The sequence below is a fragment of the Carcharhinus amblyrhynchos genome, chromosome 8 (assembly GCF_965287045.1).
Source record: "Carcharhinus amblyrhynchos chromosome 8, sCarAmb.v2.hapA, whole genome shotgun sequence".
Taxonomy (NCBI): domain Eukaryota; kingdom Metazoa; phylum Chordata; class Chondrichthyes; order Carcharhiniformes; family Carcharhinidae; genus Carcharhinus; species Carcharhinus amblyrhynchos.
In genome coordinates, this window is record NC_137331.1 from 13,459,944 (window position 1) to 13,477,302 (window position 17,359).

Below are 17,359 nucleotides of genomic sequence, written 5' to 3' on the forward strand. Positions count from 1 at the left end.
TGATTCTTGCTTTTCATGCACCTCCTTTCCTTATATCTAATATTGGTGGCTGTGCCTTTAGTCATGTCCCCCAGGCCCCATGCTTTGGGGGTCTGTTCCTAAACCTTTCTGCTCCTCTGCCTTGACAACCCTTCTTAAAACCCACAAAGCTATCATTTCCCCATCCCACACCCAAACTGTTGTGATGTGACTTGGCATCCATTGTGCCTCAATTCAGGATTGTGCCTCAGGGAAACATTCTGGGATGTTTTTCTTCATTTAAGTCATTTCATAAACACTGCTGCCATTTGCCTGATTTTAAAAGAATGTCGGAGCATCAATCTTTTAGTACATGGGTGTCAGTTCAGAACCAACTGCCAGGCTAGTGCCCTTTTCTAACTGAAAGTACTACACGCCCAGGACAATTAAACATCTGTTTCCTGTTTAAGTTTTGTCATAAACTGGTCACCTGTCGCAGCAGTAAAAATAAACAGGATCAGTCTAACTGAGAAACTCCCCACACCACAAATGTTAACATGTTCTAATGTGAAGATGCCGGCATTGGACTGGGGTAAGCACAGTAAGAAGTCTCTCAACACCAGGTTAAAGTCCAACAGGTCTATTTGTTAGCAAAAGCCACTAGCTTTCGGAGCGCTGTCCCTTCACCAGGTGAGTGGGAGTTCTGTTCACAAACAAGACATATAAAGACACAAACTCAATTTACAAAATAATGGTTGGAATGCGAGCCTTATATTGGCGAGTCATATATTGATCTTATAGCAAAAAGACCATTATTTTGTACATTGTGTCTTTATATGCCCTGTTTGTGAACAGAACTCCCACTCACCTGATGAAGGAGCAGTGCTCTGAAAGCTTGTGGCTTGTGCTACCAAATAAACCTGTTGGACTTTAACCTGGTGTTGCGAGACTTCTTACTGAACACGCTCTAATGCAGGGTTCCCAACCTTTTCCAGTCACGGAATGCCTTGTGAACTCCCAAGAGCATCAGGAATCCCCAAACATTCTCATAGTATTGACACCACTTCTTTCCTGCGAAAGAGGTGAGAACACAGAGATCAAATGTGAAGAAGTCTTTTCTAGCTATATCTCTGCATAAGTTAGGAATTTGGAGACACAGTCACAAAAACATTCATCAGCCTCATTGGTCCCCTCACATTAACCCCTGGCCAAGCCTCCATCCCTTGACACCTTAACATTAAACCCTGGAAGTGGTACCCAAATAAAATGGGTAATCTAGTAATGATTAAAAAGTTCTCATATTTAAAAAAATACTTAACGCTAAACTTCTGTCAATTTTATTGGAAGGAGAGATGTTGGGAAGCTGGTTCTCATATTGGACTCATGTAACACTCTGTCCCTTGCATACACACCTCTCAAACACTTGCCTCACTCACTCACACTAATGTCCTCTCTCTCACACACACACACCACTCTCTCATTCACTCACCACACTCTCTCATACCCATCAATCTCTGATACTTGCTCCTCTCCCACTTATACTCACCACTCTCTCACACTCTCCACTCACACTCCCCACCCTCTCACACTCGCCGCCCTCCCTCACTCACCACCCTCCCACACTGGCCACCCCCATGCTGGCTGACGCCCCCCCCCCCGACACACACACACACACACACACACACACACACTAGTGATTTTACTCTGGCTGCAGACATATGCTGAATCTCTCAAATTTTGTCAGCATTTCAAATGTCATTCTCACTCATTTCCTAGCTATTAAAAAAATTGAACCCTTTTTCTTCTCCCTACAAATAGATGGAGCTGACCCTTTCCTCTGAAGAAGTGTATTTTAGAAAATGACTAATTGGTAATCTGCACTTTTGTTTAAACTTCTCGAATGACTCTATGAAATCATCAGCTTCCCATTCATCATCAGCTGGACCTGGGTGTTCATTGCTGTGGCAATGGACATTTTTTCTCTTGCAAAAATTGCTCAGTTTCTTTCTTTGGCAGTAATTTGAGTTGATTTTCCAATTTAATTCAGCATTAAATCCATTGAAAATGTTTGGGTTTTTCTCACGGACTCCAGCTGCCATCATGATATGATTTGGGGTCCCCAGAAGTTCGAAATAATCACATGTTTAGGCACAAAACATTGGAGCTCTCATCAAAGGCATTTTACAGATCTGACCAGATGTTCTGTGGACTGATAGAGTTACCCAGTACCTGACTGTAGTGCAGTAATAGTTTCTATCTCTTTATGAATCATACAATATAATGGTGTCAGCTACTTAGCCAACAGTTGTGAGTTGTCAAGAAAACTACAAGATATTTTTTGCCCAGCAATTACATTGAGAAGTTAAGATGGTTTTCCTTAGAAAAATGTGCTAAGAGGATTTGATTGAGATGTTCAAAAGCATGAAAGGTTTGGACAGAGTCGATAGGAGGAAACTATTGCTACGGATGAAAGGATCGGGAATGACAGGGCAAAGATTTAAAATTATTAGTAAAAGAATATATGTGATATGAGGAGAAATTTATTGGCACAGCAAGTGTTTAGGTTTTGATTAGACTGCCTGAGAGTGTGGTGGGGACAGGTTGAGTTGACGCACTGAAGGGAATTAGACGTCTCTCATAAGGACGAGTACGCAATGTTATGGGAAGAAAGTATGAGAATGACAGTAGGTGAGTTGCTCGTTCAGAGGGCTAGTGCAGAAACGATGGGCCAAATTGCCACCTCCTGCTCCATAACAATCTGTGAATTTTGTGTAAGGATGTGATTACTCAGCTGAAGAAACAAATGCAGAGCCATCTAGAACACAAGCTGAGCAATGGTCTGGACACCTGTTCATAGTTAATAGTCACAATAATTTTAGGAGAGTTTTCCAATCCTCTGAACTATCCTGGAGTTTTCAGCAATTGAAGATTAAACTTGCAGACACTGCTGTAAGCAATTTGGGACTTTGCGGTAATTAAACAACATTTTTTGTTTATCTTTGAACTTCTTTTCACTTGTCACATAAACATTGACAGTCAGAAGAAAAGGCTATATGACGGACAGTGAAGAATTAAACAATTGAGTAGAAGAGGTTTGTTAGTAACACTGAAAGATGCTGAGCTGTGAGAATAGAGACCAGTGCTGGGAGCGGGATGGTTGGAAGAGCAGGTTTTGAGATGAAGCTTCCTACAATGTAAGAGTTAAAAACCCAGCGTGTGACTCAGTGAGTTTATGGAGGTGATGACGTTTCTTGGAAATAAAGCATGACTTTCACTTAATGACTTAAAGAACCACAGAGGTAAAACAAATAAACGTTCTGAATTCAAAGCCAGCTAACCAGTGCTCTCTGCCTACGGTTTCTGTAATAGACCCTTGGGAAGCAGATTTTGTGAGAAGATTTGTACAAGTTTCACAAGGAAAACAGCTGGGAGGAAACGCATTTGCCATTCCTGTTATAGGTTAACGGAGATCTGCAACACAGGCGCAATTTGTCAGGCAACTCAGTAAACAAATTGTTCTAAAGTTCAAAAATGGATGAAAACTCAGATGCATGGTGACAAAGAAAGCCATGAGATCTTTGTACTTGTTGTTGGAGAGAGTAGTGCAGGAGGCAGGAGGAGGGATTTAGGAAGATAGCTGACAGTGGAGAGGAGAAGCCAGTATCTGTGCATTTTGAAATAGCAGGGAGCTTTGACAGTGGAGATCAGGCTCGGACACCTTGCGATTCAGCCAGATTCATTCACACTGACAGCACAGAAGGAGGCCATTCACTCCAATGTGGTGCTGGTCAACAAAGATTTGATAAAGAACAAAGAACAAAATCAGCACTGGAAACAGGCCCTTCGGCCCAACGAGCCCGCGCCGCCATCTCAACACCACCAGTCCACCTCTCTACTCATGACCCCTATCTAATGTTTTATGGCCATCCAGTTTAGGCACACACTAACGACATGAAGCACTAGGCCAATCTCGAACAACCAAGAGCAGCCCCAGTACGACCCATCGCCTGTATGCCCCTCGTTGGACACGAGGTGGACCGACTTAAAACCTGTGAATGAAAGAGAAAAAAAAATGATCATACTATACCCATTTACATTACCAGGGATGCCCCAAAGATAATGACCCTTATTTAAAAGGTTCTCCTATATCCACCCATCTCCAACTCAGTCATATGCCTGTCTAAGTTACTCTTAAAGGACTCTAGCGTGTTTGCCTCCACCACCTTACTTGGCAGAGCATTCCATACCCCCACTACCCTCTGTGTGAAAAACCTCCCTCTAATATCTGTGTTATACCTCTCCCCCCTCACCTTAAGTCCATGGCCCCTTGTCCTACGTGTCTCTATTATAGGAAATAGCGTACCTATATATATATAGATAACCCGAACAAAGAAGCTAACACGAGGGGACATAGCTTTAAATTAAGGGGTGATAAATATAGGACGGATGTCAGAGGTAGGTTCTTTACTCAGAGGGTAGTAAGGGCGTGGAATGCCCTGCCTGCAGCAGTTGTGGACTCGCCAACTTTAAGGGCATTCAAATGGTCAGTGGATAGGCATATGGATAACATTGGAATAGTTCAGGTTAGAGGGTCATTAGATTCCACTGGTCGGCGCAACATCGAGGGCCGAAGGGCCTGTACTGCGCTGTAATGTTTTATGTTCTATGTTCTAATCTCATTTTCCAGTATTTGGCCCATAGTCCCAGAAGTTTATGGTAGTGCTAGTGAATATGTAAATATTTCTTAAATGTTAGGAGAGTTCCTGACTCAACCACTTTTACAGGCCAACTTGACTCCTTGCCTGTGTAGAGATTGCATGTTCTCCCCATGCGTGTGTGAGTTTCCTCCAGGTGCTCCGGTTTCCTCCCACACTCCAGAGGTGTGCTAGTTAGCTGGATTGGCCATGCTAAATTCTCCCTCGGTGTACCCTTCCACAGTAACTTCATTACAGTGTTAATGTAAGCCTACTTGGGACACTAATAAATAAATAAACGGTAGCACAGTGGTGGGCGGCACGGTAGCACAGTGGGTAGCACTGCTGCTTCACAGCTCCAGGGCCCTGGGTTCGATTCCTGGTGTGGGTATGCCGGCGTTGGACTGGCGTAAACACAGTAAAAAGTCTGACAACACCAGGTTTTAGTCCAACCTATTTATTTGATAATATACTATCAAATAAATAGGTTGGACTAAAACCTGGTGTTGTCAGACTTTTTACTCGATTCCTGGCTCAGGTCACTGTCTGTGTGGAGTTTGCACATTCTCCTCGTGTTTGTGTGGGTTTCCTCCGGGTGCTCCGGTTTCATCCCACAGTCCAAAGATGTGTGGGTTAGGTTGATTGGCCGTGCAAAGAAATTGCCCCTTAGTGTCCAGGGATGCGTAGGTTAGAGGGATTAGTGGGTATAATATGTAGGAATTTGGGGTAGGGCCTGGGTGGGATTGTGTTCAGTGCAGACTCGATGGGCCGAATGCATGGATTCTGCCATATTTTAGGTGGTTGGGGAGAGGTGGAGACTTGATGGGCCAAATGGCCTCTTTCTGCACTGTAGGGTTCTATGTTCTATGTTCATTTATCAAAGACAGAAATTTGTATTACCAACAAAGGTTCTTGCCTCATGCCAAACCTATAAACCTTCCTATAAACAAGGATATTCCTGCACCCCCTTGTCCCGCCAACTAATCCCCCCCACACCAGCCTGATACATACTACCCCGATCCACACCATTCCATCCTGCCCACCACAACATAAAACATCCACAAACAAAAAGTCACTCCATCCAACTAGCTCCGGTAGCCCCCTCCCTCCCACCCACCCCGACAGACACATGGGGGGCAAAAGAGTCAAGACGCGGGAAGACAACAAACCACCCATTAACATCCTTATCAGGAAACCCCCCCCAGAAATCTTCCCCCCACCTCCAGAAAACGCCCTCCCAATCCGGAGACTTACTCAGCAAAAAAAAACTCTCCCAACACATATGCCACTTTGACATCCACCCCAACCTCCAGAAACACAACAAAAGTCCCCACCCTAATAGCCCCTTTCCCCTAATACAAAGTACCTCTCCCCAACCACCTAAAATATGGCAGAGCCCATGCACCCGTTAACCGCTTCCTCCAGGGGCCTGGCCAACAATTCCAACCACCCTCCCCCACCCCCGTCTTTCTTCCCCCCCCACAAACATACCCCTCATCCACCACCCTGATCAAGAGAAAAAGAACTACGAAATAATTTAAAAAAAGGAAAAGGCCAAGGAGACTAGCAGACAAAAAGCCACAAAATAAGGGCAAAGCATCACAAGAGGCAACAAGGTTGGACGTGATCCGAACGAAAAGAGGCAGGTCTAAGAGAAACAACATAGAACATAGAACATAGAACACTACAGCGCAGAACAGGCCCTTCGGCCCACGATGTTGCGCCGACCAGTTACAAAACAATGACCCACTAACCTAAACCAATCCCTTCTCGTCCATAAACCTATCCACGGATCTCTTAAACGCCCCCAAACTAGGCGCATTTACAACTGCAGCAGGCAGGGCATTCCAATCCCTCACCACCCTCTGGGTAAAGAACCTACCCCTGACATCCGTCCTATAACTACCACCCCTTAATTTAAAGCCATGCCCCCTCGTGCTAGATTTCTCCATCAGAGGAAAAAGGCTATTACTATCCACCCTATCTAAACCTCTAACCATCTTATATGTTTCAATAAGATCCCCCCTTAGCCGCCTTCTTTCCAGCGAAAACAACCCCAAATCCCTCAGCCTCTCCTCATAGGACCTCCCCTCCATACCAGGCAACATCCTGGTAAACCTCCTCTGCACCCTCTCCAAAGCCTCCACATCCTTCCTATAATGTGGGGACCAGAACTGCACACAGTACTCCAAGTGCGGCCGCACCAGAGTTGTGTACAGTTGCAACATGACGCTGCGACTCCTAAATTCAATCCCCCTACCAATAAAAACGGGGAAGAGTAGTAGCAGATGGTATTTAGTGGTAAGTTTGAGGTGATGCACTTTGGAAGAAGTAACAAGACAAGGGAGTATTTAATGAATGGCAGGGCACTAGGAAGCTCAGAGGAACTGATCTTGGGATATTTATTCACAGATCCTTGAACAGGAGAATCGGGTAATTAAGATGGCATATGGGGCACTTGCTTTTATAGAGTATAAGTGGCACAGAGTATAAGTTATGTTAGCGCTGTGCAGAATGTTGGTTAGGCCATAGCTGGAGTACTGCTGGCAGTTCTGGTCACCTCACTCGAGGAAGGATGTAATAATACTGGAGGGGATTCACCAGGATGTTGCCTGGGATGGACCATTTCGGCTATAGGGAGGGCCTGGATAGGCGTGGACTGTTTTCTCTCGAGCAGAGAAGGCTGAAGGGGACACGATTGAGGTGTACATGATTATGATGGGTATGGACAGGATGTAAGGAGGGAGCAACTGTTCCCCTTGGTTGAGGGGTCAATCAGGAGAGGGCAGGAGATTCAGAGGGGATTTGAGAAAAAAAATCACTCAGAGAGTGGTGGGAATCTGGAACACACTCCTTGGGAAGATAGTGGAGGCCTGGAATCTTACAACCTTAAAAATCATTTGGATGAGCACTTGAAACTTCTGGTCGCCTCACTATAGGAAAGACGTAGAAGCTATTGAAAGGGTACAGAGGAGATTTACAAGGATGTTGCCTGGATTGGGAGGCATGCCTTATGAAGATAGGTTGAGGGAGCTGGGTCTCTTTTCCCTGGAGAGACGAAGGTTGAGAGGTGACCTGATAGAAGTTTATAAAACGTTGAGAGGAATGGATAGGGTGGATTCTCAGAGGCTATTTCCCAGGGCTGAAATGGTTGTTACGAGAGGACACAGATTTAAGGTGCGGGGAGGCAAGTACAGAAGTGATGTTAGGGGTAAGTTTTTCACTCAGAGGGTGGTGAGTGAGTGGAATCGGCTGCCGTCAGTGGTGGTGGAGGCGAACTCGCTGGGGTCTTTTAAAAGACCTCTGGATGAGTATATGGGGTTTTATGGGATTGGGGGTTATAGATAGGTGTTGATGTGATCGGCGCAACTCGTGGGCCGAAGGGCCTGTTTGTGCTGTAGTGTTCTATGTTCTATAACATTGAAGAATGTGGGACCAGTGCTGCAAAATGGGAATAATGAACTTTAGTGGTAATTATCGGTGCAATTCGATGGGCCACAAGGCTTTTTCTGCTCTGTGCGACTCTGACTCAATGGCTCAAATTTGCCTGACACAAATGGACACAGATATGGCTGTTGTCATTGCAGGCATTCCTCAGGTCAATTTCCTGGGTCCAGCCGTGTTCATCTGCTTTGTTCGTGATTTTCCTGCTTAGTTAGTTCCTTCTATCACAACTCCAGGTGTGAGAATGATTTTCAACTCCATTCGCAGCCTCCAGTATCCTCCAGTAACAAAGCAACCCGTATCACCCGAGCAGCACGTCCTGGATTACACCCAGGCCTGGTCTGACAAGTTGCAGGTATACGCTCCGATCACAAAGTCTCAATTATTTATCACTTTGAAACTCCAGAATATCTCCTGATGTTCAATGGCGCTAAATCATCGAGTCTCCACTATCGATATTTTGAGGGTGAGCACTAACCAGGGCTGTAACTAGACAAACACCACTGTTGCTGTAGGAGCAGAGCAGAGGCTAGGTCCTCTGTAACAAGTATCTCATCCCTCAAAGATCCCCACATTACAAGAGTCAAGTCTGGGATAGGTTCAAGTACTCATCGTTTTCCTGTATGTTGTGACCACACCAACACAAAAGAAACTCAGCCCCCAGCACAGGTTAGTTTGCTTGATGAATATTCCTGTTATTAAAATTAAGACCAATCTCCTCCATCACTGGTGTAATGTAAGGCAAGAAAGTAAAAAGGATGCACTGAAGTATCTTAATTCACTTTACGTCCCTATAACCTCAGAGTAAAACCAGATGGCCCAGTCAGTATCGATCTTGGGACTAGAAATTACAAACACATACCCTGTCCCACCAGAGGTGGCAGCACTGAGATACACAGCCAGGAGGGTGTGGCCTGGGAGTTCTCAACATTGACTGTGATCCCATGAAGCCTCACAGCATCAGATTAAACACAGACAAATGAATCTCCTGCTGATTACCACCTACCTCCCTTCCTCAGCAGATAGAACATAGAACATAGAACATTACAGCGCGGAACAGGCCCTTTGGCCCACAATGTTGCGCCGACCAGTCTTATTTTTAAAAAAAACATTGACCCACTAATCTAAACCAATCCCTTTTCGTCCATAAACCTATCCACCAATCTCTTAAACGCCCCCAAACTAGGCGCATTTACAACTGCTCTTTCATGTTGAACATCACTTGGAATAAGCACTGAGTAGATCATAGAACCTGACAGTGCAGAAAGAGGCCCTTCGGCCCATTGAGTCTGCACCAAACACAATCCCACCCAGGCCCCACCCCCATATCATACCCACTAATCCCTCCAACCTCCGCTACCTTGGACACTAAGGGGCAATTTCATGGCCAATCAACCTAACCCACACAACTTTGGACTGTGGGAGGAAACTGGAGGAAACTCACGCAGACACGAGGAGAATGTGCGAACTCCACACGGACAGTGACCTGAGCCGAGAATCGAACCCAGAACCCTGGAGCTGTGAAGCAGCAGTGCTAACCACTGTGCTACCATGCCGCCCCAACAAGGACACTGAATATACTCTGGATAGGAGACTTCAATGCCCATCAATAATAGTTTCTTTGCAGAACCATTACAGACTGAGCTGGCTGAGTCCTGAATGACGCTTTGTCTGACTGGGCCTGCTGCAGGTAATGAGAGAACAACTGAGGGAAAAACCAACTTGGCCTCACCTTCACCAATTTACCTGCCACAGATGTCTATCCATGGCAGTATTGATAGAGAAACGATGCAGTTTTTGTGGAAATGAAGTCCTGTCTTCAAACTGAAGCCACCATCTATCATTTTGTGTGGCACTACCACTGTACTAAATGGGACAGATTCAGAACAGGTCTAGCAGCTCAAAGCTGGGCATCCATGAGGTGCTGTGGGCCATCAGCAGCAGCAGAATTGTTTTCAAACACAGCCTGTAACCTCAACCCATTATATCCCACACTCTACCACTACTATCAGGCCAAGGGATCAGTACTGGTTAAAGAAGAGTGTAGACAAGCATGCCAGGAGCAGCACATGGCAAAACTAAAAATGGGGTGCCAATCTGGTGAACCTTCAGCACAGGGTTGCATGCATGCTAATCAGTGAAAGCAACATATGATTGACGGAGCATAATGATCCCATATCCATCACATGAGATCAATGTTTTGTCATCCTGCCACAGCTGGTTGTGAACGCTGGTGGACAACTAATCAGAAGCGAGGCTTCACAAACGCACCACTGCCAATGATGGGGGATCCCAGAAAGTGAGTGCAAAATACAAGACTGAAACATTTATAGCCATCTTAAACCAGAAATGCTGAGTGGTTGATCTATTGTGGTCTCTTCTTGAGGTTCCAGCATCAAAGATGCCAGTCTTCAGCCAGTTTTATTCATTCTACTTGATATCAAGAAATGGGTGAATGCACTCAATGTAGCAAAGGCCTTGAAAACATCCTAGCATTGGTACTGAAGACTTATGCTCCAGAACCAACTGCGCCTCGAGCTAACTTGTTCCAGTGTAGCTCTAACATTGGTACCTACTCATCAATGTGGAAAACTTGCTGGGTTATGTCCTATTCACCAAAAGCAAGCCAGGTCCAGTCCAACCAATTACTGCTGCATTGACTAATTGACTAGTCAACTTCCAGTAATCAAAGTGGAAAGTGTTGCTGACTGTGCTCAAGTGACACTTGTTCAATAATGCTTTGTTTGGTCTCCACTCAGATCCAGGCCTCATTACAATTGGATCCCAAAGACAGAAGAGTGAATTCCAGAGTTGAGTTGAGAGTTAAATGTCCTGGATATCAAGGCAGCATTTGATACAGTGTGGCATCAAGCAGTCTTAGCAAAACTAGACTCAGTGGGATTCATGGAGAAAACTCTCCATCAGTTGATATATCCAATGCAAAGGAAAATGATGTGAACTGAACCGCACCGCTGCTGTATCTACACCACCGGGACTCACAGCGGTTCAGGAAGACAGCACCATCACCACCTTTTCAAGAGCTATTAAGGATGCGTAAAAATTTCTGGTGTTGCCAGAGATTCTCACATCTCACAAACAAATAAAAAATAGACATGAAAAAGATAGCATCAGTGGCATCACAGGTTTTCTCAAGCTACAAAACCACTTGTCTTTCTCTAACAGGTTCCTTGTGGATGATGACTAGTTACTTCTTGTACTGAAAGGTATTGTGTATTACATGCGTGTTTGTAGAAGAGAAACTTAAAGGGTTGGGTAAAATAATTCAAGTTGCCCCTCAAAGAAGCACTTGATCCTTAAAGCAAAGGGTTTGTATTGATACAGCATCTCTCGGACAGCAAAGCTCTTCGTTGAATAACTTTTGATCTTGCAATCACTTTTGCTTCCCGTGCAGATTTGCACAGTGTGGTCTCGTAGTCGAGGCTACCTTGGGTGAAATGTTATTTAAACCAGCATTAAAGATTGTGCAGAATCAATTTGTTCTTGATATAACTTGAATTTAAAATGACACAATCTTTTGTGCTGGTCTGGGCAATTTTAGCTGAGTTGTGAAAACCTTGGGTTCAGACTTTGGTTCAATAGGAACTGCTAACTTGCCAAAGGTCAGTGATCGAATGCTGGCAACAACTGAGCATACACAGGGTTATGAAATCAGCAATGTAGTTTCTTTGATCAGTGAGTGAATGATATTGCACTGTTTCCATCAGTTTAGTGGACTTATCATCTGCTTCAATTTGCAGGATCTGGTTGTAATGGGAGCACCTGGATCATACTACTGGACTGGTACAGTCAAAGTTTACAGTTTGAAGGATGGCAAGTATTATCACTTCGAGGACTTAACTACTGGGACCAGCCATTACCGTTACCTTGGTAAGCAATGGAAACCTTTTAGCACCTTGTAGTGCGCACGATTAAATGCTTGACCTCTCCTTGATAATCCAGCAACATTTGGTGAAGAATAATTTTTTTCTGTTTTCTTCTGATGGGCTGGTACAGTTAAGATCAGGCTGAATTGAATCCAAAGAGAAGCAGAGTGAAATTCCCTTGCGGAGGCTCACTACACTTTGTTCTAGTGTCACTAGGGCAGATTTTCCACTTTATCATCTGGGTGGTATTAACGGGCTGGGGACATTTGGAGACTGCTTTTGTTCACATATCTCCATTTCTCTGCTCCGTCCGCAACATTTACACTCTCACTTGTTTTAAAGAAAAAGGTCCCAGGACAAATTTTGGAGAGAGATGTGCCCCATTTTCTTCACAAGCCATGAGATCATAGAATCATAGAACTCTACAGTGCAGAAAGAGGCCCTTCGGCCCATCGAGTCTGCACTGAATACAATCCCAACCCCCATACTCCTACATATTATTACCCACTAACCCCTCTAGTCTAAGCACCTTAGGACACTAAGGGGCAATTTCTTAGCATGGCCAATCAACCTAACCCGCACATCTTTGGACTGTGGGAGGAAACCAGAGCACCCAGAGGAAACGCACGCAGACACGAAGAGAATGTGCAAACTCCATACAGACAGTGACTCGAGCCGGGAATCGAACCCAGGTCCCTGGAGCTGTGAAGCAGCAGTGCTAACCACTGTGCTACCGTGCCGCCCATATGGAGCATTGAGTTTTATGGGGCTGTCCTGCATTGGTATTTAAAAATGCCAAACGGGTCCTGCCAGAATCTCAATATCTGTTAGTATAAATTATACACAGAAATGTACAAGAATGATGGATTGGATCATCAGATTTGGTGGCATATGGTTAGTGGTATGAGTTTGGGCTGCAAATCTGTTCTGGCGATTCTGTCCACAGCCCTTGGAGTTGGTGAAATATTTTGTGTTTCTATGTGTGTTTGTTTATTCTGGGATCACATCCTGTGCAGCCCGACCTTGAGAAACATCAGACGATCTTTGAAATGAAGATCAATTTTACATGCACTCACGAGGAGGGGTGTAGTGTGGGGGCACAGACGTCAAACCACAGATTAAATTTGTGCATCCATTTTCTATTTGTCTTCAGCATTCTTTCATCGTCTGAAACAAAATATCTATTTCAACATTAGCCTCATCATATCTCATAGGAAATTGACTTTACTGGACCACTTGTATTCAATTAAAGTACCGAACTTTAGATTTTTTTTTGAAATGAGAGAACAACCAAAATATGATCGCAGGCTGCATTAATCCAATTTCCCTTTTGCAATGAAGTATTTGCATTGGATTTCCTCAAAGTTGCTGTTCACACTGACAAACGTAATAGTAAGGCAGTTGCAGAACCTATTTGTTTATGTTGAGATTGCAGGGGGTGGGGTGGAGGAGTGGAGGCTGCTAAAACATGTCTTACTGTTAATTTGATCCAGCTGAACTGCTTGTCCCTAATTTTCCATATAGGATACGCAGTGGCTACCGGTCATTTCACACAACCCAATTCTTTGGAGATCGTAGGAGGAGCCCCACAGGATGAAGGCATTGGAAAGGTACAGTTCGAAGAAGTGTGACAAATTCATAGGTGGCCACATAGTTCTACGTCTCATGTCATACAGAGCTGCATTTCTAGATTCAGTCCATTTTTCAAGAGCAACTGTGTTATAAAGGGAGTATTTTGTCACTGTGCTTATTTATACAGCTTTGTTTGTGGTGCTAAGAGTTTTTTTTGAATTCGTGGGCTTGGAACATCTGGAACCAATTCTTGAAAGGCAGCCTCAATTATAAAGTTTTCTAGTTGTGTTCAGGTAATATATATTGTTCTGGTGTGTGGTTCAGGTCAGTGGAGCCTTCTTACTGTACCAAGCCTTTGTTTCTGCCACAGTCTCGCTTAGTCAAGCCCCAATTCAAAATCAGAAATAAGGCGGAACCTACCCCATTTCAGGAGAGTTACAATAGACTTCCTCTCTCTTGATTTAGAAGACCAATCTCACTCTGCCTCCCCTTTTGCGAAGGTGTCTGAAATGAGCCCATTGAGTACAAAGAAACTTTAAAGGGAATATTGATCAGCAACAATGCAGTCTGGCGAATCCCTAAATTTTTGCCGTACAAGTTAATTTAGAACCTGGCAGAATTAATCATTTAATTTAGGTCGAGGTAGTGCAAGAGTGGCTAGTGCAGGAGTAGGTAGTGGCTAGCCTATGAAGAGAGACTGAATAGATTGGGTCTGTCCTCGTTGGAGTTTAGAAGGCTGAGGGGGGATCTTATAGAGATGTATAAGATAATGAAGGGGATAAATAGGGTAGAGGTAGAGAGATTCTTCCTGCTTAGAAAGGATAGCAGGACTAGAGGGCACAGCCTTGAGATAAGGGGGGTGGCAGTTTAGATCGGAGTTGAGGAGGAACTTCTTCACTCAAAGGGTGGTGAGTCTCTGGAATTCTCTGCCCGTTGAAGTGGTGGAGGCTGCCTCGCTGAATGTATTTAAGTCACGGGTAGATAGGTTTCTGATAGACAAGGGAATTAAGGGTTATGCGGAGAAAGCGAGAAAGTGGAACTGATCCACTTCAGATCAGCCATGATCTTATTAAATGGCGGGGCAGGCTTGAGGGGCTAGATGGCCTACTCCTGCTCCTATTTCTTATGTTCTTAGGAAGCAGTCAGTGAGAATGGAAGATTCCGTCCTGTGTGTCATGAGAGGAAGCAAAACCAAAACATATTCCTATCTCCAATGGCATATCTCAAGTGCATAAAAGTTGAAGGAATTAGATTGGTGTTTGAGGGTGAATGTTGGAATGCCTGATTCAGGTGAAAGGCTTTGCCCACAAGGAGTGCTTGCTGGCAAAATATGCTTGTGTGCTTCCCATGATTCTCCATCTATTAAAATTAATGGATCAAATATTTGGATGGCTTGTGGTTTCTTAATTTCCTGAAGTATATTCTTAGTGGGCAAGATTCCGTGCCTGGATTGTGCACCTTACCATTCAGTCTCAAGTGTTAACATTCCTTTGCAGGCTAAATGTACAGAACAAATAGGAATATGTTTTGGTTTTGCTTCCTCTCATGACACACAGGACGAAATCTTCCATTCTCACTGATTGCCTCCTGCACTACCTAGACCTAAATTAAATGATTAATTCTGCCAGATTCTAAATTAACTTATCTTGTAGTGTAAAAATTTAGGGATTCGCCAGACTGCATTGTTGCTGATCAATATTTCCTTTAAAGTTTCTTTGTATTGGATGGGCCGCAAACTCACTGGGCACATTCTTCGAGGAACAGGAGTAGGCCATTCAGCCCATCGAGCCTGTTCCGCCACTTAATGAAATCATGGCTGATGTGTGGCCGACCTCCATTTACCTGCCTTTTGCCCATATCCTTTAATATCCTCGCTGAACAAAAAATTATCTATCCCAGATTTGAATATAGCAACTGATCTAGCATCAACTGCTGTCTGTGGAAGAGAATCCCAAACCTCTAGTTCACAGTCTCTTATCAAAGGCCCTCTGTAAATCCATATAAACAACATTTATAGACATTCCTTTGTCCACTATCTCAGTCACCTCTTCAAAAAATTCATTGAGGTTTGTTAGGCATGATCTACCTGTCGTGAATCCATCTGTCCCTCTCTGATTAGCTGAAAAATTTTGAGGCGTTCAGTTACTCTATCCTTGATTGATAGACTCCCAACAATTTCCCACCACACATGTTAGCCTAACTGGTGTGTAATTCCCTGGATATCCTCTTTCTCTCTTCTTAAAAAGCATGAGCAATTTTCAAATTCAGGAGAATGACTCCTGAATCAAGGGAACATAGAACATGGAACACTACAGCACAAACAGGCCCTTCGGCCCACAAGTTGCACTGATCATACCCCTACCTACCAGGCCTATCTATAACCCTCAATCCCATTAAATCCCATGTACTCATCCAGAAGTCTGTTAAAAGACCCCAGCGAGTTTGTCTTCACCACCACCGACGGCAGCCGATTCCACTCACTCACCACCCTCTGAGTGAAAAACTTACCCCTAACATCTCCTCTGTACTTGCTCCCCAGCATCTTAAACCTGTGTCCTCTCGTGGCGACCATTTCAGCCCTGGGAAATAGCCTCCGAGAATCCACCCTATCTATACCTCTCAACATTTTATAAACCTCTATCAGGTCGCCTCTTATCCTTTGTTTCTCCAGGGAGAAAAGACCTAGCTCCCTCAACCTATCATCATAAGGCATGCCTCCCAATCCAGGCAACGTCCATGTAAATCTCCTCTGCACCCTCTCAATAGCTTCCACATCCTTCCTTTTTTTTTAAGGAAATCTGCCGTCCTTACCTGGTGATTACTCTGGTCCTTACTCTGAAAGATTATAGTTCGGGCATCAACAATATACTCCCCTGCTTTCTTTGACACCCTGGGATGGAAAGTGTCAGGTCGTATGTATTAGTCACCCTTTACTTCCAATAATTTCCTTATTATCAATGCCTTACTTACATGAATTGTACGTAATTCCTGTTCCCCATCCAGTATTAATTTCCTTAGAACTTCTGGCAAGCTATTCTCCTTTTCTGCAGTAAATACCGAGGCAAAGTATTATTTAACGTGTCCGCCATTTCCCCATAATCATTGACAATATCCCCACTTTTGGTCTTCAGTGGGCCAACATTGCTCCTGACCACCCGCGTTCCCTTCATGTAACGATTATATTTCTTCTTATTGATCTTGATGCTGTTCGGGTGCCCGATCAGAAACCCCAGGGTATGTTCTGAAGCCAGACCAGACCCTAACAATTTTTCTATTTTGGCATAAATGTGAGAAATGGTGCATCTTTTCAGGGCTAATCCTGCTGACAAATTAGGCATCAAAACAAGCTTTATCCATAACACAGTTTAAGTGCAACTCTAACAAAATGACACACTTTAACTCTTAACCATTGAGCAATCTTGAACTATGAAAAGAAGCTTCTAACTTATTATCCAGTGGGGCAATATTTCTCTTATAGACTTAAATCTCATTTTTAAACTTGTTAGCAAATCAAGGCAAACTTGCTTTTACTTTTGAAAGCTCCAGAGCTGTTAACAGAGAAATTTTGTTGGTAGAGGGGGCAATTTTCCTGTCCTGCCTGCCGTGAAATCATTGCAGGCAGGGAGCAGACCATAGGAGTTCATAGTTCATAGAATCCTACAGTGCAGAAAGAGGTCACTCAGTCCATCAAGGCTGCACCTAACACAATCCCACTCAGGTCCTACCCACAGATCCCTACATGTTATACCCACTAATCCCTCTAACCTACACATCCCTGGACACTAAGGGGCAATTTCTTAGCGTGGC

General features: G+C 44.2%; 1 protein-coding gene across 2 annotated transcripts in view; it reads left to right on the top strand.

The window, feature by feature from the left end:
* The window catches only part of itga9 (integrin, alpha 9), a 424,393-nt gene that overhangs the window by 53,539 nt on the left and 353,495 nt on the right, over window positions 1-17,359 (top strand). For both annotated transcript variants that reach the window (XM_080193712.1, XM_080193713.1), the window contains 2 exons: window positions 11,855-11,984; window positions 13,505-13,590. In XM_080193712.1, the coding sequence (XP_080049838.1) occupies window positions 11,855-11,984; window positions 13,505-13,590 (216 nt within the window). The remainder of the gene's footprint in view (window positions 1-11,854; window positions 11,985-13,504; window positions 13,591-17,359) is intronic.